The sequence below is a fragment of the Microcaecilia unicolor genome, chromosome 1, assembly GCF_901765095.1.
Source record: "Microcaecilia unicolor chromosome 1, aMicUni1.1, whole genome shotgun sequence".
NCBI classification, from domain to species: domain Eukaryota; kingdom Metazoa; phylum Chordata; class Amphibia; order Gymnophiona; family Siphonopidae; genus Microcaecilia; species Microcaecilia unicolor.
The window spans coordinates 708,486,054-708,511,878 of NC_044031.1; the positions used below are offsets into that span (position 1 = coordinate 708,486,054).

At 46.7% G+C, this 25,825-nt stretch overlaps 2 protein-coding genes across 2 annotated transcripts in view; one reads left to right on the forward strand and one right to left on the reverse strand.

Moving 5' to 3' along the window:
- The window catches only part of CCPG1 (cell cycle progression 1), a 172,612-nt gene extending 154,943 nt beyond the window's left edge, over positions 1-17,669 (forward strand). Inside the window, exon 13 of the mRNA XM_030189112.1 lies at positions 17,568-17,669. Within this exon, the coding sequence (XP_030044972.1) occupies positions 17,568-17,638 (71 nt within the window). The 3' untranslated portion in view covers positions 17,639-17,669. The remainder of the gene's footprint in view (positions 1-17,567) is intronic.
- PIGB (phosphatidylinositol glycan anchor biosynthesis class B) overlaps positions 1-25,825 on the reverse strand; it is a 54,571-nt gene that overhangs the window by 15,939 nt on the left and 12,807 nt on the right. The window contains exons 5-10 of the mRNA XM_030189151.1: positions 25,035-25,164; positions 22,114-22,254; positions 20,614-20,665; positions 15,076-15,287; positions 8,231-8,295; positions 446-662 (exon numbers count right to left, since the gene is read on the reverse strand). Coding sequence (XP_030045011.1) covers positions 446-662; positions 8,231-8,295; positions 15,076-15,287; positions 20,614-20,665; positions 22,114-22,254; positions 25,035-25,164 — 817 coding nt within the window. The remainder of the gene's footprint in view (positions 1-445; positions 663-8,230; positions 8,296-15,075; positions 15,288-20,613; positions 20,666-22,113; positions 22,255-25,034; positions 25,165-25,825) is intronic.

A 25,825-nucleotide genomic window follows, 5' to 3' on the forward strand; every position in this document is an offset into this window, starting at 1 on the left:
TGTACTCTAAGGTTATCCTATTACACTGGAAGGAATAATAATTAGCTGCTTGTAAGAGAGCTGGAATTAATGTTACTTGTAATTAGCATAGACAGGGCCTGCTCTGGTGGCCTAACAGCAGTTCAGCTACCTTTGCCTCCCAGGCCCGAATTCTGCTCTTCTTGCCAGCTGGGCCTGTGGCTGTTGCACTGGTAACAAAAAAATATGAATGAAGAAGTGGTTTACAGAATGGCTGCCTCAATCTGTTTCAGCTGGGCAAATCTCCCATACAGCAGAGACTAATGTACAGGAAATGCAAATTGTCCAGTTATCAGTGGCCAGTTCTAACTTTGCTCCAGCATATAAATTCCCTGTGCAGGAGACCCACATTAAACAGTCTACAAAGCTGAACTAGGCCCAAAATATAATCTTGGCATAAAGAAAACTGTACTAGTCCTTTCTTTACCTGTAGAAGGGTGTAGAGTGGCAAGGCATCAGAAAGAAAACCGATGTGGTAGAAGCCTTAGAACTGTTGGCTCTGCAGAGCTGCTGAATGTGAATCATGACATCGAGAGTTCCCCGCTGATGGATCAAGCCAGTATAAAGGGCTGGAATGAAGTTGGAGAAAACCAGAAAGCTCACTGCTGCCTTCTTCCAAGTTTTCAAATGTGTTAAAGAAAATCCTGCAGTTGTAAATTTAAAGGGAAACAGTTCAGTACAATAACAGTGGCTTAAATGCTGTTTTTTTTTTTTTTAATAACCAAAAATTAATCTGGCAGCTATGTTTTCAACTACCTGCACGCAATAAATCATCCTCCCCAATAACCCCATACATAAACTAGGAACCCATTCTATTTCTGGCTTTTCAAAGACCTTCAGTAGATAAGGTCAGATTCTAGACTCTGCCTACCAAAGTACTTCCATTTTATTGTTGTGGTCCTTTTTAGGAATGAGAGCCTCCATGGTATGTAGGACATAACAGTGGGAGAGAAGCAAGATGCTGGGTGTAGAGTGAGGAACAGTAGATGGAAAATTCTGTGGCTTTTACTACGCTAGTATATCCAAGCCAAATCTCACATCTGGGGTGAGTGGACTTTATCAGCTGGTAGACATGGAGGAGCTGGCAGCAGCATCTTTACATCAGTTGAGGCCTATGAGGGGGAAATCAGCAGACAAATGTTTGATACTCATCAGTGTTGAGGAGGAAGTGGTGATCGAGGTTTGACCAAGATCTAGGGTGCAGTGGTGATCCTTGATTGGCTGCAACCCAGGGCGGATCACCGCTGCGCACCCCCCCCCCCCCCCCCCGGTGCAGAACAAAACCCCCTCCCCAGCATATTACCCAAGCCCCCCCCCCCCCCCCCCCCCCGGGGTGCATTCTTACCTGGAGCAGCCACGCGGCTGTCGGTTCCTTTGGTTCCCTGCTCCCTCTGCCCAGGAACAGGAAGTAACCTGTTCCGGGGCAGAGGAAGCAGGGAACCAGCGAGCTGTGCGGCTGCTTTCTGCACCCCTCCAGAAGCGTGCACCCAGGGTGGATAGCCCCGCCCTCGGTATGCCACTGCTAGGGTGGAATGGTTTATATTGAAACAGCATGTACCTGAGTAATGAGCATTTCCTCAGAATACTGACTGAAGTCAAGGAAAAACGCTTGATTGTTTCAGCTAGATTACAGGGTCAGCTTTTCCAGAAAGCGAATGCTACATACCTGTAGAAGGTATTCTCCGAGGACAGCAGGCTGATTGTTCTCACTGATGGGTGACGTCCACGGCAGCCCCTCCAATCGGAAACTTCACTAGCAAAGTCCTTTGCTAGCCCTCGCGCGCCCGCGCGCACCGCGCATGCGCGGCCGTCTTCCCGCCCGAAACCGGCTCGAGCCGGCCAGTCCAGTATGTAGCAAGACAATACACTTCAAGGGAAGACACAACTCCAAAGGGGAGGCGGGCGGGTTTGTGAGAACAATCAGCCTGCTGTCCTCGGAGAATACCTTCTACAGGTATGTAGCATTCGCTTTCTCCGAGGACAAGCAGGCTGCTTGTTCTCACTGATGGGGTATCCCTAGCCCCCAGGCTCACTCAAAACAACAACATTGGTCAATTGGGCCTCGCAACGGCGAGGACATAACTGAGATTGACCTAAAAAATTACCAACTAACTGAGAGTGTAGCCTGGAACAGAACAAACAGGGCCCTCGGGGGGTGGAGTTGGATCCTAAAGCCCAAACAGGTTCTGAAGAACTGACTGCCCGAACCGACTGTCACGTCGGGTATCCTGCTGCAGGCAGTAATGAGATGTGAATGTGTGGACAGATGACCACGTCGCAGCTTTGCAAATTTCCTCCATGGTGGCTGACTTCAAGTGGGCTACCGACGCTGCCATGGCTCTAACATTATGAGCCGTGACATGACCCTCAAGAGCCAGCCCAGCCTGGGCGTAAGTGAAGGAAATGCAATCTGCTAGCCAATTGGATATGGTGCGTTTCCCTACAGCCACTCCCCTCTTGTTGGGATCAAAAGAAACAAACAATTGGGCGGACTGTCTGTGGGGCTGTGTCCGCTCCAGATAGAAGGCCAATGCTCTCTTGCAGTCCAATGTGTGCAGCTGACGTTCAGCAGGGCAGGAATGAGGACGGGGAAAGAATGTTGGCAAGACAATTGACTGGTTCAGATGGAACTCCGACACAACCTTTGGCAGAAACTTAGGGTGAGTGCGGAGGACTACTCTGTTGTGATGAAATTTGGTGTAAGGGGCCTGGGCTACCAGGGCCTGAAGCTCACTGACTCTACGAGCCGAGGTAACTGCCACCAAGAAAATGACCTTCCAGGTCAAGTACTTCGGATGGCAGGAATTCAGTGGCTCGAAAGGAGGTTTCATCAGCTGGGTGAGAACGACATTGAGATCCCATGACACTGTAGGAGGCTTGACAGGGGGCTTTGACAAAAGCAAACCTCTCATGAAGCGAACAACTAAAGGCTGTCCTGAGATCGGCTTACCTTCCACTTGGTAATGGTATGCACTGATTGCACTAAGGTGAACCCTTACGGAGTTGGTCTTCAGACCAGACTCAGACAAGTGGAGAAGGTATTCAAGCAGGGTCTGTGTAGGACAAGAGCGAGGATCTAGGGCCTTGCTGTCACACCAGACGGCAAACCTCCTCCAATGAAAGAAGTAACTTCTCTTAGTGGAGTCTTTCCTGGAAGCAAGCAAGATGCGGGAGACACCCTCTGGCAGACCCAAAGAGGCAAAGTCTACGCCCTCAACATCCAGGCCGTGAGAGCCAGGGACTGGAGGTTGGGATGCAGAAGAGCCCCTTCGTCCTGCGTGATGAGGGTCGGAAAACACTCCAATCTCCACGGTTCTTCGGAGGATAACTCCAGAAGAAGAGGGAACCAGATCTGACGCGGCCAAAAGGGAGCAATCAGAATCATGGTGCCTCGGTCTTGCTTGAGTTTCAACAAAGTCTTCCCCACCAGAGGAATGGGAGGATAAGCATACAGCAGACCTTCCCCCCAATCCAGGAGGAAGGCATCCGACGCCAGTCTGCCGTGGGCCTGAAGCCTGGAACAGAACTGAGGGACCTTGTGGTTCACTTGAGATGCGAAGAGATCCACCAGGGGGGTGCCCCACGCCTGGAAGATCTGTCGCACCACACGGGAATTGAGCGACCACTCGTGAGGTTGCATAATCCTGCTCAACCTGTCGGCCAGACTGTTGTTTACGCCTGCCAGATATGTGGCTTGGAGCACCATGCCTTGACGGCGAGCCCAGAGCCACATGCTGACGGCTTCCTGACACAGGGGGCGAGATCCGGTGCCCCCCTGCTTGTTGACATAGTACATGGCAACCTGATTGTCTGTCTGAATTTGGATAATTTGGTGGGACAGCCGATCTCTGAAAGCCTTCAGAGCGTTCCAGATCGCTCGCAACTCCAGAAGATTGATCTGTAGATCGCTTTCTTGGAGGGACCACCTTCCTTGGGTGTGAAGCCCATCGACATGAGCTCCCCATCCCAGGAGAGACGCATCCGTGGTCAGCACTTTTTGAGGCTGAGGAATTTGGAAGGGACGTCCCAGAGTCAAATTGGAGCAAATCGTCCACCAATACAGGGATTCGAGAAAACTCGTGGACAGGTGGATCACGTCCTCTAGACCCCCGGCGGCCTGATACCACTGGGAGGCTAGGGTCCATTGAGCAGATCTCATGTGAAGGCGGGCCATGGGAGTCACATGAACTGTGGAAGCCATGTGGCCCAGCAATCTCAACATCTGCCGAGCTGTGATCTGCTGGGACGCTCGCACCCGCGAGACGAGGGACAACAAGTTGTTGGCCCTCGCCTCTGGGAGATAGGCGCGAGCCGTCCGAGAATCCAGCAGGGCTCCGATGAATTCGAGTTTCTGCACTGGGAGAAGATGGGACTTTGGGTAATTTATCACAAACCCCAGTAGCTCCAGGAGGCGAATAGTCATCTGCATGGACTGCAGGGCTCCTGCCTCGGATGTGTTCTTCACCAGCCAATCGTCGAGATATGGGAACACGTGCACCCCCAGCCTGCGAAGCGCCGCTGCTACCACAGCTAGGCACTTTGTGAACACCCTGGGCGCAGAGGCGAGCCCAAAGGGTAGCACACAGTACTGGAAGTGGCGTGCGCCCAGCTGAAATCGCAGATACTGTCTGTGAGCTGGCAGTATCGGGATGTGTGTGTAGGCATCCTTCAAGTCCAGAGAGCATAGCCAATCGTTTTGCTGAATCATGGGGAGAAGGGTGCCCAGGGAAAGCATCCTGAACTTTTCTTTTACGAGATATTTGTTCAGGGCCCTTAGGTCTAGGATGGGACGCATCCCCCCTGTTTTCTTTTCCACAAGGAAGTACCTGGAATAGAACCCCAGCCCTTCTTGCCCGGATGGCACGGGCTCGACCGCATTGGCGCTGAGAAGGGCGGAGAGTTCCTCTGCAAGTACCTGCTTGTGCTGGAAGCTGTAGGACTGAGCTCCCGGTGGACAATTTGGAGGTTGTGAGGCCAAATTGAGGGTGTATCCTTGCCGGACTATTTGGAGAACCCACTGATCGGAGGTTATGAGAGGCCACCTTTGGTGAAAAGCTTTCAACCTCCCTCCGACAGGCAGGTCGCCCGGCACTGACACTTGGATGTCGGCTATGCTCTGCTGGAGCCAGTCAAAAGCTCGCCCCTTGCTTTTGCTGGGGAGCCGCGGGGCCTTGCTGATTCGCACGCTGCTGACGAGAGCGAGCGCGCTGGGGCTTAGCCTGGGCCGCAGGCTGTCGGGAAGGAGGATTGTACCTACGCTTGCCAGAAGTATAGGGAACAGTCTTCCTTCCCCCGAAAAATCGTCTACCTGTAGAGGTAGAAGCTGAAGGCTGCCGGCGGGCGAACTCGTCGAATGCGGTGTCCCGCTGGTGGAGAGACTCTACCACCTGCTCGACTTTTTCGCCAAAAATGTTATCCGCACGGCAAGGCGAGTCCGCAATCCGCTGCTGGATTCTATTCTCCAGGTCGGCGGCACGCAGCCATGAGAGCCTGCGCATCACCACACCTTGAGCAGCGGCCCTGGACGCAACATCAAAAGTGTCATAAACTCCTCTGGCCAGGAATTTTCTGCACGCCTTCAGCTGCCTGACCACCTCCTGAAAAGGCTTGGCTTGCTCAGGGGGAAGAGCATCAACCAAGCCCGCCAACTGCCGCACATTATTCCGCATGTGTATGCTCGTGTAGAGCTGGTAAGACTGGATCTTGGACACGAGCATAGAGGAATGGTAGGCCTTCCTCCCAAAGGAGTCTAAGGTTCTAGCATCCTTGCCCGGGGGCGCCGAAGCATGTTCCCTAGAACTCTTAGCCTTCTTTAGGGCCAAATCCACAACTCCAGAGTCATGAGGCAACTGAGTGCGCATCAGCTCTGGGTCCCCATGGATCCGGTACTGGGACTCGATCTTCCTGGGAATGTGGGGATTAGTTAATGGCTTGGTCCAGTTCGCAAGCAATGTCTTCTTCAGGACATGGTGCAAGGGAACAGTGGACGCTTCCTTAGGTGGAGAAGGATAGTCCAGGAGCTCAAACATTTCAGCCCTGGGCTCGTCCTCCACAACCACCGGGAAGGGGATGGCCGTAGACATCTCCCGGACAAAGGAGGCAAAAGACAGACTCTCGGGAGGAGAAAGCTGTCTCTCAGGAGAGGGAGTGGGATCAGACGGAAGACCCTCAGACTCCTCGTCAGAGAAATATCTGGGATCTTCCTCTTCCTCCCACGAGGCCTCACCCTCGGTGTCAGACACAAGTTCACGGACCTGTGTCTGCAACCTCGCCCTGCTCGACTCCGTGGAACCCCGTCCACGATGGGGGCGTCGAGAGGTAGACTCCCTCGCCCGCATCGGCGAAGCTCCCTCCGCCGACGTAGTCGGGGAGCCTTCCTGGGAGGTGGCCGCGGTCGGTACCGCACGCTCGGTACCGACGTCGGGGACCTCAACCTGGGCGATGGGCCAGCCGGCGCCACGCTCGACGGTACCGGTGGCGCAAGCACCGCCGGTACCGGAGGGGTAGGGCGCAACAGCTCTCCCAGAATCTCTGGGAGAACGGCCCGGAGGCTCTCGTTTAGAGCGGCTGCAGAGAAAGGCTGAGAGGTCGATGCAGGCGTCGACGTCAGTACCTGTTCCGGGCGTGGAGGCTGTTCCGGGCGTGGAGGCTGTTCCGGGCTGTCCAGAGCGGAGCGCATCGACACCTCCTGAACAGAGGGTGAGCGGTCCTCTCGGTGCCGATGCCTGCTGGGTGCCGAATCCCTCGGCGACCCAGAGCTCTCGGTGCCGACACGGGGAGGAGACCGGTGTCGATGCTTCTTCGATTTCTTCCGAAGCATGTCACCGGAGCTCCCCGGCACCGACGAGGAGGACGTCGAATCCATCCGTCGCTTCCTCGGGGCCGAGACTGAAGAAGGTCGATCTCGGGGGGGCTGTACCACAGGAGCCCTCAGGGTAGGCGGAGACCCACCCGAGGGCTCACCGCCACCAGCAGGGGAATGGACAGCCCTCACCTGCACTCCACCCGATGCACCACCGTCCGACGACATCAGCAGACGAGGTCCTGGTACCACCGACGTCGATGCAGCTATCCGATGTCTCGGCGCCGATGCAGAGGCCCGATGCCTCGATGCACTCGATGCAGGGGCGGCCGAGGAAGAAGGTCTGGACGCTGACGACGTCGATGCACTCGAAGATCCCGGTGCCGATGCCGACGAAGAGCCCGAGAACAACACGTTCCACTGGGCTAGTCTCGCTACCTGAGTCCGCCTTTGAAGCAGGGAACACAGACTGCAGTTCTGAGGGCGGTGCTCGGCCCCCAGACACTGAAGACACGACGAGTGTCGATCAGTGAGCGAGATAACCCGGGCGCACTGGGTGCACTTCTTGAAGCCGCTGGAAGGCTTCGATGTCATGGGCGGAAAAATCACGCCGGCGAAATCAAAAGCCGAAATGGCGAAATTTGAAGCACCAAATTTAGAGGGAGAAAAAATCTCGACCGAGGCCGAAAAGAGGCCTACCCCGACGACGAAAGAAAACTTACCGGGGCAAAAAAGCTGGAAGTACGGGGAGGATTTACACGAAACCCGGCGGGGGGTTTCCGGAGCACTTCCCGACTAGGACAAAGCTTTCCCGAAGGAAAAAAACACGTTCAAAACAAATTGGACGCGCCGAGGTCGACTTTCCGGGGCTCGACACGGCGAAAACACGACCGTACCGAGTGTGGACAAAAGAAGACTGGCCGGCTCGAGCCGGTTTCGGGCGGGAAGACGGCCGCGCATGCGCGGTGCGCGCGGGCGCGCGAGGGCTAGCAAAGGACTTTGCTAGTGAAGTTTCCGATTGGAGGGGCTGCCGTGGACGTCACCCATCAGTGAGAACAAGCAGCCTGCTTGTCCTCGGAGAACAACTCTTCCCTATCACCATCCCTAACATTTTTTTTTTTAATCATCTTTATTAAAAGCACACCAGCCTTACATTTAAAAAAAAAAGATGAAATAACAGTTTTGAAAAAAACGGCTAATGTTTACTCATAATTTTTTTCATTATGGTAGTAAAAGAAGCTAGTCCATCAGACTTATCCACAAATGACAAAGAGTTTGGCTATGAGAATAATTAAGAAAGACAGAACTAGTCAGTCTCTTGAGCAGGGATGCTGGACACCCAAAATCGATGTCAGACACCTGCCAATACTGAATGCTACATGAAGCAAAGTAAAACTCTTAAACACTTACCACAGAATACCATGCAGAGTGGCAGCACCGGATAAATAAACCGGAATTCTTTGTGGCTAAACAAGCTGAAAGAAAACATTGGTAAGAACATGTGTTTGAGGATATGAGTGCTTATAGGTTCATGAATATATCAATAGAAATCAAACAAAATAAAACATGGAAAAGAAAATAAGATGATACCTTTTTTATTGGACATAACTTAATACATTTCTTGATTAGCTTTCGAAGGTTGCCCTTCTTCGTCAGATCAGAAATAAGCACTTATATACACTGTCAGCTAGCACATTTGCTTATTTCCGATCTGACGAAGAAGGGCACCCTTCGAAAGCTAATCAAGAAATGTATTAAGTTATGTCCAATAAAAAAGGTATCATCTTATTTTCTTTTCCATGTTTTATTTTGTTTGATTTCTATTGATAACCTTAAGAGTGGACTAACACGGCTACCACACTCCTCTACTTAAGATGAATATATCAGAATTTGCATAATACAGTTTATTATACAAGTTCCACCACAATTGTGTAATTGCAGAAGACACGAAAGAGAGGCTGATACTTAAACACTTTGATACAGTGACGATATTCAGTCCACTATGCTGATAACTATCCTGATAGTGAACTGAAGGTCGCCACTATCTGGATCATTTAAAGGAATGCTCATGCTATCTAGGTAGTGCCAGAGTGGTCTGTAACAATTTTCAGTGGTACTGTATGGATAGAGCTACTGAAAATTAACAGATAGGGCCAGCCAGTGACTCTGATATGGCTAGCATGACCTGTTCTTTGGATAAGTACTTTTGAATATCAGGCCGTTGTTTTTTATGTATGATGAGGGACAGCAAAAGCTAGCTGTTGTGGTGAGTTCCTTAGGTTACAAGATTTATGAAATTATTCAAACAATTTTTCCGTTCTTGCACATCTGACTTTTAAACCATAAATTCATGGAATGTTGAAATCTGAATTTAAGTTACAGATTTATATAAACTGAAGCTCATAATCCCTCTGGAGGATTTTAGATCAGTCATACAATGTACTATTCTGGCTAAATTAGATTAACACCTTATATTTGGGTCTTCCCCAAGCTAGTATTTGAGCCATACAAATCTACAAAATGCTGCCATCCGTCTTATAACAGGGACATCATACTTTCAGCTCAAAAGTCCAGTTCGTAAGGAACTACATTGACTCTCATATTTAACGTTCTTCTGGTGATGCATAAGGCATTGAGCTTTAATTCTCCATTTTATTTTTCTACTATTTTAAAGATTTATAAACCACTGCAGTCACAGAGCACAAAATATTTAATTATTCCAGCCCTCAAAACTATACATTATGAAGAGACTAGACACTGTGCATTTTCAATTGTGGGCCCAAGTGAATGGAATCAGATTCCAGTACACCCTAAACATTGTTGTATCTGTGAGCAAACAGCATTATTTTCAAAAAGTTATCAAGGGGTTTAACTTGGTAGATGTGAATTTGTTTTGAGCTTTGCAGTTGTTAATGTAGATAATAGTCTATGTTTTATGATTAAGAGTCTGGTGTCACTACCAATATAGGAAATCTTATAGTTTATGGTTTTAATTACAGAGCAGTGAACATAATAAAATCAAATATAAAAGAGGCCACGTGATGCAATGAGCGGAGTAGCAGGGATTCTACTCAGCTCCCAGAGTGTCCACTAAGTATCAACCCCACCAGGCTACTATCAGCAACAAACCTAGATATGCAGAACCCACTGGTCCGACGTGATTTTGACCTACTTCTCCTGAAACGCCTAAAAACATCATGCCACCGAAGGAAGAGAAGAGTGGACCAGTCTCACTTCATTGCGAAGCTCTGGAGGCATTGGGCGCTCATCTGACTGAAGTGAGGACTTCCTGTCCAAACAAAAGATTGGAGTGCCTGAAAGCAAGACTTCTGACCATATTGTCAATGACCAGGCCAGTACTATCTGTTGGCTTAAAATTGAGGAGAGCCCCCTGAAGACAGACGGCCAGAGACTTTTTGCAATCCTCCGGGCTTAGTTTCCCCCAGTTCTTCAGTCAAGATACCAAGATTGTCTCTAAATAGCCACTTGCTCCGAAAGGGCAGTTTTACTAGACATGACTGATGCTGCATCCTCTGCCTAATGCCGCAGCAGCCAAAAACATACTGTGGATGGTAAGTAGGCCAACCCTGCTTCTAGCTGGGCATTATGGCACCTGTCTTGTGTTGCTGACTGCTGATGCCACTTCAGGCATGTGCTCCATGAACAGGCTGCACACTATTGCTTAAAGACCCAAAGAAGCCAAAGACTTGTTTCAGCAAGCCTTTTAGCTTCCTATCTTGTAGGTTTTAGGGCAGTGCCCCCTTCCAAAGGCAGAGTGGCCTTTTTAGTCACCCCCATAACCGGGAGACCACCCTGGGAAACTGCAATTTATCTTTCTCTTTCGGCACTAATGGGTAGAGGCAAGCCATGGCTCTTCCTACTCTCAGCCCCACGTCCCGTGAGGCCTATTCTGCTGTAATCAGGCCCTAAATGTCTAGACAAAAAGAAAAGGGGGGGTCCTAAGGAGTCAAATAAGCATAAAACGGGTAAAAGTGAGGAAAGTTCCAATAAACCAAGGCAAACAAGGAGAAAGAGAATCCAAAAATGTATTCAAAGTCAGCTGACCTAAAAAGAACCTACACGGGCCATGTTTCAGCTAAGAAGCCTTCCTCAGGGGTCTAAAAACATGAAACTACAATTAAAACACAGCATAATAAATATAACAGAAACTAAAATTAAACATCAGAAACATAAAATATGGAGAAATGAAATATGCTAATATGACTGATATGAACATAATCCTGAAGTTGAAAGTTATAAATGAATGAACAAGACAAAATTATATCAACTGTATGGTTCCAGTAAGTCAGGAGATTAATAATACATACATATAGTGAATGGTGACGTACTATAATGTGATGCAACGAGTACTAAGAGTGCACAAAATGGATAGTTCAAATATGTGGTCCCAGTAAAGTAAAAAGGATACTCCATTATTGGTGAATGCATAATATTAATGAAATATGACAGACAATCTATGGTGTATATAGAATATATAATAGCAAAAATTGGACATGTACCGTAATAGTTCTGTTGAACCAATATGAGAGTGTTGGTAATAGAAAACAACGTAGGAATGCTGGAGCTATATGTGCTGGAATAAAATGGCAAAACGATCACCATTGGAGATGGCATTCATAATTTTGCTGATGGATTGGCAATTGGAGCTGCTTTTTCTATCTCCTGGAAATCTGGTCTGGCAACATCCATCGCTGTGACACGAGCTCCCTCATGAGTTAGGTATGCGTATATTTTCCTTTATGAGTTAAGTATGTATATTCCTTCTGTGGCCTGGGCTCGGTGTACCACAAACTAGATGAAGTTTCTCAGTGCAAGGAATTCCCTCATGAGTTTCTCTAGGTATGTGTACTCCTTTCATGGCAGGACCATGAGCTTCCTAATGCTATGCCACATCTTGGCTATTGTCCCAAATCCTCCAAGGGATGCAACACACTGTCATGTTTCTGGAACTGGAAATCATAACTTGTAAACTGAATGACCACACACTCCATAGAAACATCTACTTTATCCTATTTTAATCGCCCACCTAGAAACTGGACAAATGCATAAGACAATTTCATAGAGTTTCTCTCAAACACCCACACTCACAATGACGATGTAGTTATATTGGGCGACACCAACTTACACCTGGAATGTCAGAATAATATGAACACTCAAGACCTAATGGATTTCCTAGACACGTGGGACTTCTAACACACAACAACCAACATCACCCACAACAAAGGACAACAGTTAGACATACTAGCCTACAGAATGGAAAGCAGTCAAGACAAAAATCCAAGATGTACTATGGACACTAACCCCATGGTCAGACCATCACAAGCTAACATTCACCCTGGAGTGGACAGAAAGGGATATAAAAAAAAAAAAAAAAAAAAGAGGATCCACAATGCCCAATCCAACACTAAGACAACAAGAGGAAAAACAGATGCCGACCAATTCTGGCACAACATAAACCAAAGCCATGTGTTAGACCAACATGACACAACTACCTTCCTGAATCAATGGTATGAGGAGAGTCGTACAACACTGGACAAAATAGCACCGGAGAACTTGAAAAATCACAAGAGAACAATTCACTCATGGATCAACCAGGAACTATCACAAATGAAAAAAGCATGCAGGAGACTTAAAAGGGATTTGCAACAAATCCAATGAAAGCAGATCACAGTGGTGCAACATGATCCAAAAATACAAATCTGAAATCAAGAAAACCAAAGTTAAGTATTTTGAAGACAAAGTAGGGGGTAACCAACTAAAAAATTTTTTAAAAACGTTTCTGGCTAGTAAATGGCCTGCTGGATACACAGGATCTGACAACAGACAACATCCCTCGGCTCAAGAGCTGGCCAACTACTTCGAACAGAAAACCTCCAACATCAAAAGAGGTCTCCTCGCTCCCACGAACTACATACAAGAATACCTGGACATACCAAAACGGATGACCCCCACACCAGCAGACAAAACATGGACAACCTTCACACCTCCCTCCACCAGACATGGTCAAATGCCCACTTCACCTATCCAAATTTCCTGCTAAAGAATGCTCCCGCATAAAATACATCACTTCCACGCTTAACCAGGGTCAGTTCCCAAAGAGGAATCATCCTAACCCCATCCCAAAAAAATAACAAAAACACGTGGGATGTTATATCTAACTACAGACCTATAGCTTCCATCCCCCTACTCACCAACGTAATAGAGGGCATAGCCAATAACCAACTCATGGAATATATGATGCACTTTTCCATACTACACAGCTCTCAATCAGGATTCCGCCCAAACCACAGAACAGAAACTGTACTACCATCACTGGTGTCAGACCTAAGAAAAGTGATTAGCATGGGCCGCAGGGCCATGATCTTCCAATTCTACATGTCATCAGCATTTGACCTAGTAGACCATGGGCTGCTACTAAACATGCTACACAACATAGGAATAGGTGACACGGTCCTATCCTGGTTTAAGGGATTCCTGAGCAACAGATCCTACGAAGTGAAGATGCCAGGATCCCTATCCGCAGAATGGATCCCAGAATGTGAGTGCCCCAGGGGTCCCCCATCACTTTTCAATATTCTGATGGCTCCCATGGGCCGCAAACTAGAAGCAAACAGCTTTAAAACATACATCACCGCAGATGATGTAACCATATGAATCCCCTTTTAAGATGACACCATAGATGCAAAAACAGAAATCAAACACGCACTTGACCTGATGAAAACCTGGGCCACCACCTTTAAACTGAAACTCAACAGAGAGAAAGCAAAGTTCATAGCGATAACTAACTCTTACAAACAATAACAAAATTCAAATAGGCCCAACGGAATACACACACTAGAACCACAAGTGTCCGCTTTAACATCAAGTATTCAGATCCCTTTGGAAATTACAAAGATTAACAGCAAATTTTTTTTAAACTGCCTTTTGAATTCTAGTCCAAAGCCTTGTCTTGTCCCAGATAGACTACTGCAATGCAGTCTCTGCGGATCAGAGAATACATACTCAAAAAAATACAAACAGCACAAAATACCTCAGCACGCCTTATCTGCGGCACATCAAAATATGACCATGCTACGCCACTGCTGCAATACCTACACAAAAAGAGCAAGAGTGATCTTCAAAACCTGCACCTTCATTTATCAGATTGTATACAGCACTGCACCAAACTACATGATGTCACTAGTTGAACTATCACAACCAACCCTCAAGGAAAAACTGAGAAACTACCTCATCATACACCAACCCAGCTGTAAAGGAGTGACCTAAAAAGCAGCCCATACTGCAAACTTCCCATACAACGTTGCCAGATGGTGGAACACATTGCCATATGACATGACACCACCTATGAAAGTTTGCGCAAAAAGCTAAAAACATTTTTGTACAAACAATTCCTGATGTTCGATGTAACATCAAGCAACAGACAGCACAACAAATATACCCTGACCATGATACTACACTACCTCTCATTTATCTCTTTTCTCTCAATTATGCACCACTGAGCTGTTACTGGTACATCTGAATTATATATCTGACTTCTATTTGTAAACCCGACTGACTTCTATCTGTACATTCGACTTCTATTTGTAATTCCAACTGTACTTAATGTAAGCCACATAGAACTAAGTCCCCAACTCGGACACATGTAGGGTATAAATCCAATAAAGTAAAGTAAATCCTCTCTGTAGCACTTCTGCTGTTCGGATATCCTACTCGAGACCTAGCTTTACATTTGAAACCAGTTCATTTGCTGGTCTGTTGAACTGCTGTTCTGTGCCATTAGCTTCATACAGGTTTTGACAGACTGGTTCATCTCAGAGCTGAACATGGCTTTTCACTTATGTCTGATTTAAAGGTATCATAATTAATTTAAAGGACTTCTAGACAAATCTCCACTGGGCATTATGTTGTTACGTCCGTATATTTTTCACGGTAATGAAACACCAGACCTATTTCATATATTCTGTCTAGAGGGGTGAAGCAAATGCTTTATAAAAGGAGAAAAGGAATTAATTTTTAGTTTGTAAAACAACTTGTGTCTTGCCTTGTTCTCTAAAGTAGACACAGGTTGGTGGTGTAGTAGTAGTAAAAAAAATAATAACTATTAAAAATAAAGACTATTTAGGGAAAGTGAGCTCTATTATGAGTCTGATAACTTGCTTTTTCAAGTGGCAGGAATTCCCATTCCCATGATATCTTAACAGTACCTTGTTTTCACTTATCACCAGAGTACCCACCTGTAAATCAGCACTGTCCAAGCCACAGCGCCCAGCAGAATCCAGTACTTCTTGGGGGCCAGGAGACAACCATGGATAAGAAAGGGGAGATGGGTCCCCACGATAACAGGGAAGCCCTGAGTGAGGTACCAGTGCCATGGATGAGATCCATAAAATGTGGCCACGTCTTGAAGTACATTAAACTTCAGGAAGTTCAGTTGAACCAATGTCCACTGGGGGGTGGGAAAAAACCCAGATAAGGTTAGAACAACAAAAGAGTGGCACATGGAAAGGACAAGCAAACAAACTGCAAAACCTTGCCAGAAAGGTAAAACTCTTATTTACACACCTGGTTAGACATCAGCCAGAGATGAAAATGAGCATTTAAACAGATGAACAGTTTTTAAGACAAATCCTATTTATCCGTCTCATGAGGGACATTAAATAAGGCCTGTATATTGATTTATTTTAATCCTCTCTTAATTACCTTGTTTCATCTAATTCTACTTGTACCAATGTGAAGTGAGCAGGATATGCTAAAAACTCCCCTTGAATGCCTTCTCTAGTGGAAATTGCTGCGCTGTATCTTATCGTTAATGTGAAATGATCATCTCCAGCAAGCAAATCAAAATAAACTAATCATAGCTAATTGTACTGGGTCCAAATTGTTATTTAATGTAAAGGCGATCTCTGCTAATGGCTAGCGGTGGCTTCCTCAGCCTGGAGGACTTAATTTCAGCCACCAGCTGGATAAGCATAGAACCCTCAAGGTCACATGATGCCATGCTAGAGAGCAGGAATTGGTGGGGCGAGCTCCCGGGACCCGCTCTCCAAAACTCACCCTCCAAGTGCATATTCCTGGGGCTGAAATTGGGAAACTGTGTTTTGTAGTGCCTAGATACTATCTTTAGCAGTGACGTCAACAGTGAATGTGTGGACATATGGCTGCAAGGGCACAACGACGAGAGAAAGAGAAACCGCATCAAAATGATTCAAAGATGGTGGACGAAGGTGACGTCAGACCACTGACAATAAGCTCCGCATGGGTTGCTGAGATAGTCGCAGAAGTAAAGCAGGCTATTGATGCTTCTTTAGATAAGCAATTGCAGCATGTTGCCGAGAAGCTTGATGTAGATGGGAGATCGGAGTCGTTAAAAGGAGAATTTTCAGCACAATGTCAGCACGTGTCCAATTTAGAGGACTGTGTACATCAGCTCTCAACATCAAATGCAGACCTTCAGGCCAAACTTTGGGCGATGGAGCAGTGGCGTAGCCAAGAGTGGGCCTGGATGGGCCCAGGCCCACCCAGTAGCAGCACACCTATGATGTGACTGGCAGGGATCCCCAAGCCCCACCAGCCGAAAACTCCCAACAACTGTCCCTCCTGCCTACCAGCCTTCCTTCTGATGTATTCCCGCCTATGTGGAAACAGGAAGTTGCATCAGAGGGAAGACTGTGGGGCCAACATGAGCAGTGTGTATTAGTTGCTGCTCGCTGCCGGTGAAAATCTGATATTTAAAAGGTGTGCAGGGTAGGGGGGATGTTTGAGAGACCATATGGCATGCAGGCAAGAGAGTGAGAGACCAAATCACTTGTGGGACAGGGTGGTGTTCTTCTGCCCACCCATTTTGGGTCCAGGCCTCTCTCTACCATTCACGTCAGCAGGGCTGCTTTTAGATAAATATGAAGCCTTTCATGCTCTTAATCGTTTTCATGCTCTTCTCTTTCGTAAGGCAGGAGTATTGAGCAAGCGAGTTATCTTAGAGGTATGGATAGGTCATGTGGTCCCATCTTTTTGGGCCTGAAGAAATCAAATGCATATGTTAATGCTACTGGAACAAAAGCAAGCAAAGTGTTCGCCTAAAAAACGCAAAGTGTTTCTTGCTGTCTGGGATGTATATATTCAATCTCTCCTACACAGGGCCAGGAGCTTGATTTTAAATACTTTTTTTGGGGGGGGGGGGGGATGGGGGAAACTCCCCCATCTTCGTCTTTCCTTCCTTTTGCTTTTGGGAGCTCACTAACCACCTTTTTCCCTCCTTGTTGGAGGGGAGTCCCCACGTCCCGCACACCTTGGATTTGTAATATTCATTTTTTTTAAAGGAATATTTATCAGATGTCTTTTGGATCCTTTAGGCCCTGCAGGAAGGGATAAGAGTACACCCTTTTGCCTCGTGCCTTAGTAGTTCGTAATTAATATGTTCTATCTTTATTTCTTTATGTTATCGTGGGAAGAGGAGTTATTGAGTGGTATGTGAATTGATCGACTGCACATGTCCTTTGCTGGATCTGCTTATTAGGTGTTTGTTTTGCATAGCGCCTATTAGAGAAAGGAAAGTGCAGATGTAATGCATCCTATCTACATCTCTGTCATGCATAACCTTATTTTCATATCGTTCGTGACCTTCTGGTTAGTTTATTCTTGTTTATCTTTTTGGTTTAAGCTGAGGAGGGTTGGGTGACAAGATTTCATAAATAATTTGCTGACAGACTTTCTATTTCTTTCTCACTAGGTATTTGCATTTCTTTGCCGTTGTGTGATTCAAGACTTCTGATTGTATCTGTTTTGTGTCATCATCAATAAAAATTGTTATACTTAAGCAGAAAACTATCTGCAGCTTTTACAGATGTAGTCTCCCAAAGATCAGGACAGCCCTGAAGGATTATTTGCAGGCCAAGGAGTTACTCTATGTTTGCCATGCCCCTCACCTTGCCAGTAATGGCGCTCTCTCCGTCGGTATTGGGCCAGGGTTCCCTTCAACAGTGTGCGCTGGCATCTGTTCGTCAGCTTGCGTGCGCACACCTGCTGGCACCCTCAACCTGCAGTTCTCTCTCTCCGGGGCTTTGCTCCTCTCCCCTGGGGATGCTGGCTGGGAGAGTCCTGGCGTCTCTGCCCCGCCTCCTTGCTCCATGGGGATTGGCTCCCCGTGAGTAGTGTCCTGGTTGGTTCTCTCTCAGCCCTTAACCTATGTGCTCTCTCTTGTCCCCTCTGCTCCTTCCCTACTGGGTCCCTGGCTGCTTCCCTTGTTCCCCTTCTTCCAATGACTGCTCTCCTTCTCAGCTGTATCCAGTTGATGCCTAATGCCAGAACTATTTCTGTGGAACCCTTCCCTGCGTCAGTGCTTTGGCTTCTACTTTGGTAGGTGTTTATGTTGCTCTGTTGTTGCTTCTTCGCTACCTTGTCCCTCGTTGCTTGACTTTGCCTGTACCTGGATTACTCTCTTGCCTGCCTCTTGACTTTGCCTGTACTGGATTACTCTCTTGCCAGCCTGCCTCTGGACATTGCCTGTACCTGGATTACTCTCTCGCCTGCTGCCTGCCTCTTGGCACTGCCCGTACCTAGTTACTCTCTCGGTCGCTGCCTGCCTGCTCAACGCTGCCTCCACCTGGACCACCCTCAGTGTCTGCTGCCTGACTGGCCGATACGTTAAGACACGTCCAGCCTCGTCTCGTAAGTCCTGCAGGCTGTCCGCAACTAGGAGCTCAACCTCTGGGGAACGGCAGTCATCGCAGGTGAAACCCGGGGTTGTCCGGCCGCCAAACAGAACCGGGTCTGCTTACCGGACTCAGCAGCGCTCTACTTGGTACAAGAACTCACAAGTCTGACAATGTTCCCTGAGTGTACCACACATGAAGTCAGTAAAGAGACAACAGAGATGAGAACACAAGGGAGCAAGCTGTGGCGCAATAGGCAAAGGTGATCAAAATGGCAACTTGTGCTGTCAGTTATGCGGGTGTGTTATGAAGAACATTAACTGAATAATCCCATAGATAATGGTCATATCCAGCTGATGTTTGCATTCTTCAGATTCCTTCTTACTTCTAGTCAACTATACACATATAAATTGGGGGGGGGGGGGGGGGGGGGGTTGGTACTAAAGTAAAAAGTGAAAATATTGTTCTGAGATGTTCACAATCTCATTTATGTTTAATTTTGCCAAATGCTATTACAGTCAACTGGTTCAGAACCTGGGATAGGTGTGATTGCTGCTCAAGACGTGCAAGGTTAATATATTACCACTTTTATCCCAGTATCCAGTTCTGATCCTAACAATTATCATATGAAACACAAAATTAAAACATGTCAACTGGAAAAAGGCAAGATTCCTTTTTAAATTTCCATACACGTTATTCTAAAAATTGTCAAATATTATGCATATTTTTTAACCCTCTTAGCTATGTATGCTTCATCACTGTAGGACAGTGGCCCCCAAACTGTGTGTTGGGACCCAAATAGTGTCACATCAGTGGAGGGGGGTCACAAAAACATGGCTACTCCTCTCTCTCTGGACCTCTACTGTGTCCTCTGCCCAGCAGTGACAATCAACAAGAGGCCTGGGAGTCGATGAATGTTCACAGGCCCTGACTCGTCCTCCTGTGAGGGCTTCCTGTTAGACATAGGGGGGGAGGGGGCTATGAGCCCTATGCTGACTGCTACTGCCACCGTCTTCATGCACTGGATCAGTGAGGGGGAGGAAGTGGATAAGAGATGGGAGAGGACTGCAGGTCTGTTTTGTTTTCATCATTAGCTAGGGTCAAATACATTTTTAAATGTTAAAATGGGGATCATATTGGATAAATGTTTGGGAAGCAGTGGGGAATTATTATTTGGTACAGAGTTGTTTTTTTTATACTGAGAAATTTATTTTAAAATTTTCTATCCTGCCAAATCACAAACAGTCTAAGCAGGTTCCAATTAACATATAAAATTACCTTCTAATGAAACAGGATGGAGTTGGTCCAGAGAGCAGGTACAAAATTGGTAAGCGGTCTCTTTCATAACGCATATAAGGACAGACTTAGGAACCTCAACATATATAAGCTGGAAGAGAGGGGATATGATAAGAGACGTTTAAATACCTCAGTGGCATTAATGTACAGGAGATGGAGCTTTTTTCAAATGAAGGAAAACTCAGGATTGCGGGGGTATACGATGAAAAGAGGAAACAGGCTTAGGAGGAATCTAAGAAAATACTCTTTCACGGAAAGGGTGGTGGATGTGTGGAATGGCCTCCCGGCGGGTGTCGAGGAGACGAGGACTGTGTCAGAATTTAAGAAAGAGTGGGACAGGCATGTGGAATCCCTTAGGAAAGGAAGAGTTAGTAGTTACTGAGGATGGGCAGACTGAATGGGCCACTTGGCTCTTATCGTCATATTTCTATGTTTTTAATTACTGTTCTGTTTTTTTCCTTTTTCTTGATTTACCTGTAAGTTGGAATACTTCTATTTTTGCAAGTAAATGCTTGTTTAAAATTATTTGAAATGCAAATTAAAAGATAAATATTTTCCTTAATAACATGCAATGCTGACATCTGAAAAGTGGTATACAGAGCTAGGCTCTCCCGCTGCTGGAAAGCACAAGTGTGTCCTCAGCTTATACAATCTACACCATTACCAACTGATACTAGAATATATGCTACTATGAGCTCTTAGAATGGTCCCTGCCTTTATGTTCATCAGAAGTCATTATTAAATGTGATTGTGTACATATTTTCAGTGCAAAGACACCCCTTCCCTTCTCCATCTTGTGGTGTTTATGAAATCAGAAGTTAAACTTACCTTACCAAAATATACGCGGTCTATTATTGCAGAAAGCCCCAAAGTGACAAATCTGCAAAAGAATGACAAACCTTACCACAGTGTCAGCAATCATTAAAATATGTATTCTGTGTATGAAACCAAATATATTAATTAATCCATTAAGCAGACCCCAAAAAGTGTGTAACATGAAACAGCTTCTAACTATATTTAAGATATCAAAGTCAAGCCTGAAGGCACAACCCAGGCTTTGGCATAGGAAGTCTCTCAAGCTAAACATGACTTGTTCTGGCCAGTATCTGGATGACAAACTCCCAGTGAAACCAGCAAGCTGCAATATAGTAGTGGTCTGGGTCTTGTAAATGGTAAAGACAGATAGGATCAAGGCTGGAATTGACTTGACAACAACGAATCTGTGCAGAGTGCCAGATACCGTGTTTCCCCGAAAATAAGACACTGTCTTGCATTAATTTTTGCTCCCCAAGAGCGCTAGGTCTTATTTTCAGGGGATGTCTTATTTTTTTCGGGGAAACATTGGAGTCGCCCCCCCACCCGAGGTCGCCGGGCCCCCCTCCACCCGCCCCCCCCCCCCATCGCTCCCGGAAGTTGGAACTAACCTTAAACGCCTCCTTTCACCAAGTTCGCACTCACAGCAAGCAGCAGCAGCAGGGCAGATCTCTCCTTCATCCGTGCCCCGCCCTCGCAGACGTTACGTTACATCAGGCGAGGGCGGGACACGGAAGGAAGGAGTGGCCTGCCCTGCTGCTTGCTGCGAGTGCGAACTTGGTGAAAGGAGGCGTTTAAAGTTAGTTCCAACTTTCGGGAGCGACGGAGGGCGGGTGCAGGGGGGGCCTTGTCCGGCTCTCGGCGGCCCTGCTTTAAAAGAAAAAAAAAACTTTGCTAGGTCTTACTTTTGGGGGAGGCCTTATATTTTACAATTGCAGCAAGACCTCTACTAGGTCTTGGATGTCGTATTTTCGGGGAAACACGGTACAACCCTGGCCACCTTGTTGGGCAGATTAGAAGAACCGTGCAGGTCTCTCTGCCAACATTTACTATGTTATATGGCATTCTTTTCACCATAGCAGTACAGCAGGAGCATTATACTGCTGAAAGACCCAGCTTTAAAAGAGGACATTACATTCATACTGTATGCACGTGAGCAGAAAAGATTCTGTGAACACATTTTACAAAAGGACATTATCCCACTGTCATTGAAGGATTTTCACTGCCATTCTACAGGTGGGGTTGGCAGAATATTCTCTGTAGAAAGAACCTATCTAGGCTTAACAAAAAAAAAAAATGTATGAATACATATTAGACAAGTTCTGGCAAGACTTAGCTCTGCTAAAGGCGGTCATATCTTTAGTTTTTTAAAATACATTGTTGTACATATATCATCCAATATCTACGACATACTGTACAGTGTTTTGGTTTAAAGTGCTACATAACGAGAACCAGTCTATCTTCCAATCTTACATTAAGAACACTAGTCTAGAGCTGGTGATAATTTCTACCTACCCAATGGGCAGGCAGTGCTGCAGGAGAAGGTCCAGCTTCCTCTGTTCGTGGAAAAAATGGAAGACAAGGAAAGGGATCCACAGAATGACAGCCGTTGGTCGGATAACAAATGCGAGAGCTACCAAAGTTAAATATTTGCATCTGAAACCAAGAAACAAATCTTAGGATTTGGATTTTAAATTTAATTACCTTTTCCAAATCTGAGCTCAAGGTGAGTTAGCATTCTAAAGCAATCTGTATTAGTAGTTGTGAATAACTTAAGAACATAGCATACTAATTACTACTACTACTATTTGACATTTCTAAAGCGCTACTAGGGTTACGCAGCGCTATACAATTTAACATAGAAGGACAGTCCCTGCTCAAAGAGCTTACAATCTAAAGGACAAATGTACAAACAGTCAAGTAGGGGTCGTCAGATTGGGGCAGTCTAGATTTCCTGAAAGGTATAAAGGTTAGGTGCCGAAAGCAACATTGAAGAGGTGGGCTTTGAGTAAGGATTTGAAGATGGGTAGGGAGGGGGCTTGGCGTAAGGGCTCAGGAAGTTTATTCCAAGCATAGGGTGAGGCGAGGCAGAATGGGTGGAGCCTGGAGTTGGTGGTGGTGGAGAAGGGTACTGAGAGGAGGGATTTGCCCTGTGAGCGGAGGTTTCGGGCGGGAACGTAAGGGGAGATGAGGGTCGAGAGGTAATGAGGGGCTGCAGACTAAGTGCATTTGTAGGTAAGGAGAAGCTTGAACCGTATGCGGTATCTGATTGGAAGCCAGTGAAGTGACCTGAGGAGAGGGGTGATATGAGTACATCGGTTCAGGCGGAATATAAGACGTGCAGCAGAGTTCTGAATGGATTGAAGGGGGGGATAGATGGTTAAGTGGGAGGCCAGTGAGGAGTAGGTTGCAGTAGTCAAGGCGAGAGGTAATGAGAGCATGGATGAGTGTTCGGGTGGTGTGCTCAGAGAGGAAAGGGTGAATTTTGCTGATGTTGAAGAGGAAGAAGCGACAGGTCTTGGCTGTCTGCTGGATATGCACAGAGAAGGAGAGGGAGGAGTCAAAGATGACTCCGAGGTTGTGGGCAGATGAGACGGGGAGGATGAGGGTGTTATCAACTGAGATCGAGAGCGGAGGAAGAGAAGTAGGTTTAGGTGGAAAGACGATAAGCTCGTTCTTGGCCATGTTCAGTTTCAGGTGGCGGTTGGACATCCATGCAGCAATGTCGGATAAGCAGGCCGATACCTTGGCCTGGGTTTCCGCAGTGATGTCTGGTGTGGAGAGATACAGCTGGGTGTCGTCAGCATAAAGATGATACTGGAAACCATGAGATGAGATCAGTGAGCCCAGGGAAGAGGTGTAGATTGAAAAAAGAAGGGGTCCAAGGACAGATCCCTGGGGAACACCAACAGAGAGCGGGATGGGGTGGAGGAAGATCCATGAGAGTGTACTCTGAAGTTTCGGAGGGAGAGATAGGAGGAGAACCAGGAGAGGACAGAGCCCTGAAACCCAAATGAGGACAGTGTGGCAAGAAGTAACTCATGATTGACAGTGTCAAAAGCGGCAGATAGATCGAGGAGGATGAGGATGGAGTAGTGGCCTCTGGATTTGGCAAGGAACAGGTCATTACAGACTTTAGAGAGTGCTGTTTCTGTCGAGTGTAGAGGGCGAAAACCGGATTGAAGTGGATCGAGGATTGCCTGAGAGGAGAGAAAATCAAGGCAGTGGCTGTGAACGGCACGCTCAAGTATTTTGGAGAGGAAAGGTAGGAGGGAGATGGGGCGGTAGTTGGAGGGACAGTTAGGGTCAAGTGATGGTTTTTTGAGGAGAGGTGTGACTACTGCATGCTTGAAGGTGTCAGGGACAGTTGCAGTGGAGAGAGAGAGGTTGAGGATATGACAGATGGAGGGGGTGACAGTATGAGAGATGGTGTTAAGTAAGTTGATGGGGATGGGATCAGAGGAACAAGTGGTGCATTTTGAGGAGGAAAGAAGGTGGGCAGTTTCCTCCTCGGTGATCTCAGGGAAGGAGGAGAAAGAGGCCAGGGTTGGTTGGTAGAGGGTTGAGGGGTGAAGGTGGCTTGGTAGTGAACTCAAGGTTGATCTTTTGCACCTTGTCAGATTCAGATCAAAGGTCCATCAAGACCATCATCCTGTTTCCAACTGACCAATCCAGGTCACAAGTACCTGACAGGACTCCAAAAAGTAGATCAGCTCCTCATTACTTAGACCCAGGAAAAACAATGACTTTCCCAAGTCTACTTAGCTGTTAATGGTTTATGGACCTTTCCTCCAGAATTTGTCTAAACCCTTTTTCCTTTTCATCCTACTAATCCAGTCCAGACAAGTCTCTTCATACCAGTAGATGAAGGTACAGAAACAGCACTATTCCATTACACCACAGGTATAAGGTCTGGTGCAGCCTGGAATTCTCTAGTATGTCTCTACTTCTGGCATATGGTGTAGCAGGTCCCTAGTGCAGGCCTGACTTCCCAGGGCACAGTCCATGGTCTGTGTCTCCCTTGTGGTGGAGTCTGGTGGCCTGGGTGCTCTTGGGATTCAGGCCACAGTCCATATCCCAGTAGTGACTGGAGGTGCCTTGCCCTCTGCAGCCCTGTCTTGTCAGGGGTATAAAGTTAAAACAAAAACAAAACACAGCAGCACAAGGAACCCAAGTCCATACAACTTCAGGAAGTGAAGCAAGGAGGCAGTGGTAAGCTGGGGGGGGGGGGGGGGGGGGGGGGGCAGGGTGTTGCCTTGTTTCTGTCTACGCAATGTTAATTCTAAGTGTTCCCCTAAATATGCCTGGGCCTAGTGTCACCTGTGGAAGCCCCAGGAAAGGGTGCAGTGGGAAGACTGTCAGTGTATCTTCAAAGGTTCTGCCCTATAGTTTGACTAGTGCTACACATACAAATAAAATTAATAAAAATGTCTTACTTGCTCTTCGTCTTTGATCCTTGTAGTGGATAGTAGTAAAGGGCAAAGATGGTAAGGACAGTTTCCATGGTGTTTGTTAATGTCCTGGTGCAACAATACCAAGTAAACCAGGAGCACAGCTGGCAAAATACTTTAGTGAAAAGATAAAAGGTTTTGTGAAATATTTCAATAATAATGTTATTGCATGCTGTCTCCAGAATTCTAAACTACAAAAATCTGAAATGTGAAAATATTTGAACAAAACACATGGTAAAAGCAAACTGATGGGGCTATATACCAAAGGATTTCTGTTTCTAAAGGAAAAATAGCTTATGAGATAGGGCCCATATTTAGAACACTATACCAAACAGGGATATAGATCTCATTCTGATTTGATTGTGGTAGTAAGTTGATGAGAGTTTCTGTACACTATACTGTTCATTAAACAAACAAAAAAAAACAGGCTTAGATTCTGATACAGTCATTAAATTATATTCTGACACTGTATCTGTGGCTAAAGCTCTTAAAAAAACACAGGGCTGCAAGGCAGCAACGTACCCAGGAATTTTTCACAGGAGGTGCAGCTCCTGCCTCCCACCTGTCCATATCTTTAAATGACCTCCACTCCAGTCCTGCCCAGGCATTGGCACTCATAGGTTGCCTGCTCTTGCACCAGGACTTTCTCTTACTCTGAACTGTCCCACCCTTCATAAAACAGGAAGTTGTGTCAGAAATAGGGACGGTTCAGAGTGAGAGAAGGTCCCGGGGAAGGCAGCCTATGAGTGCCGCTGCTCAGGCGAAGACTAGAGCAG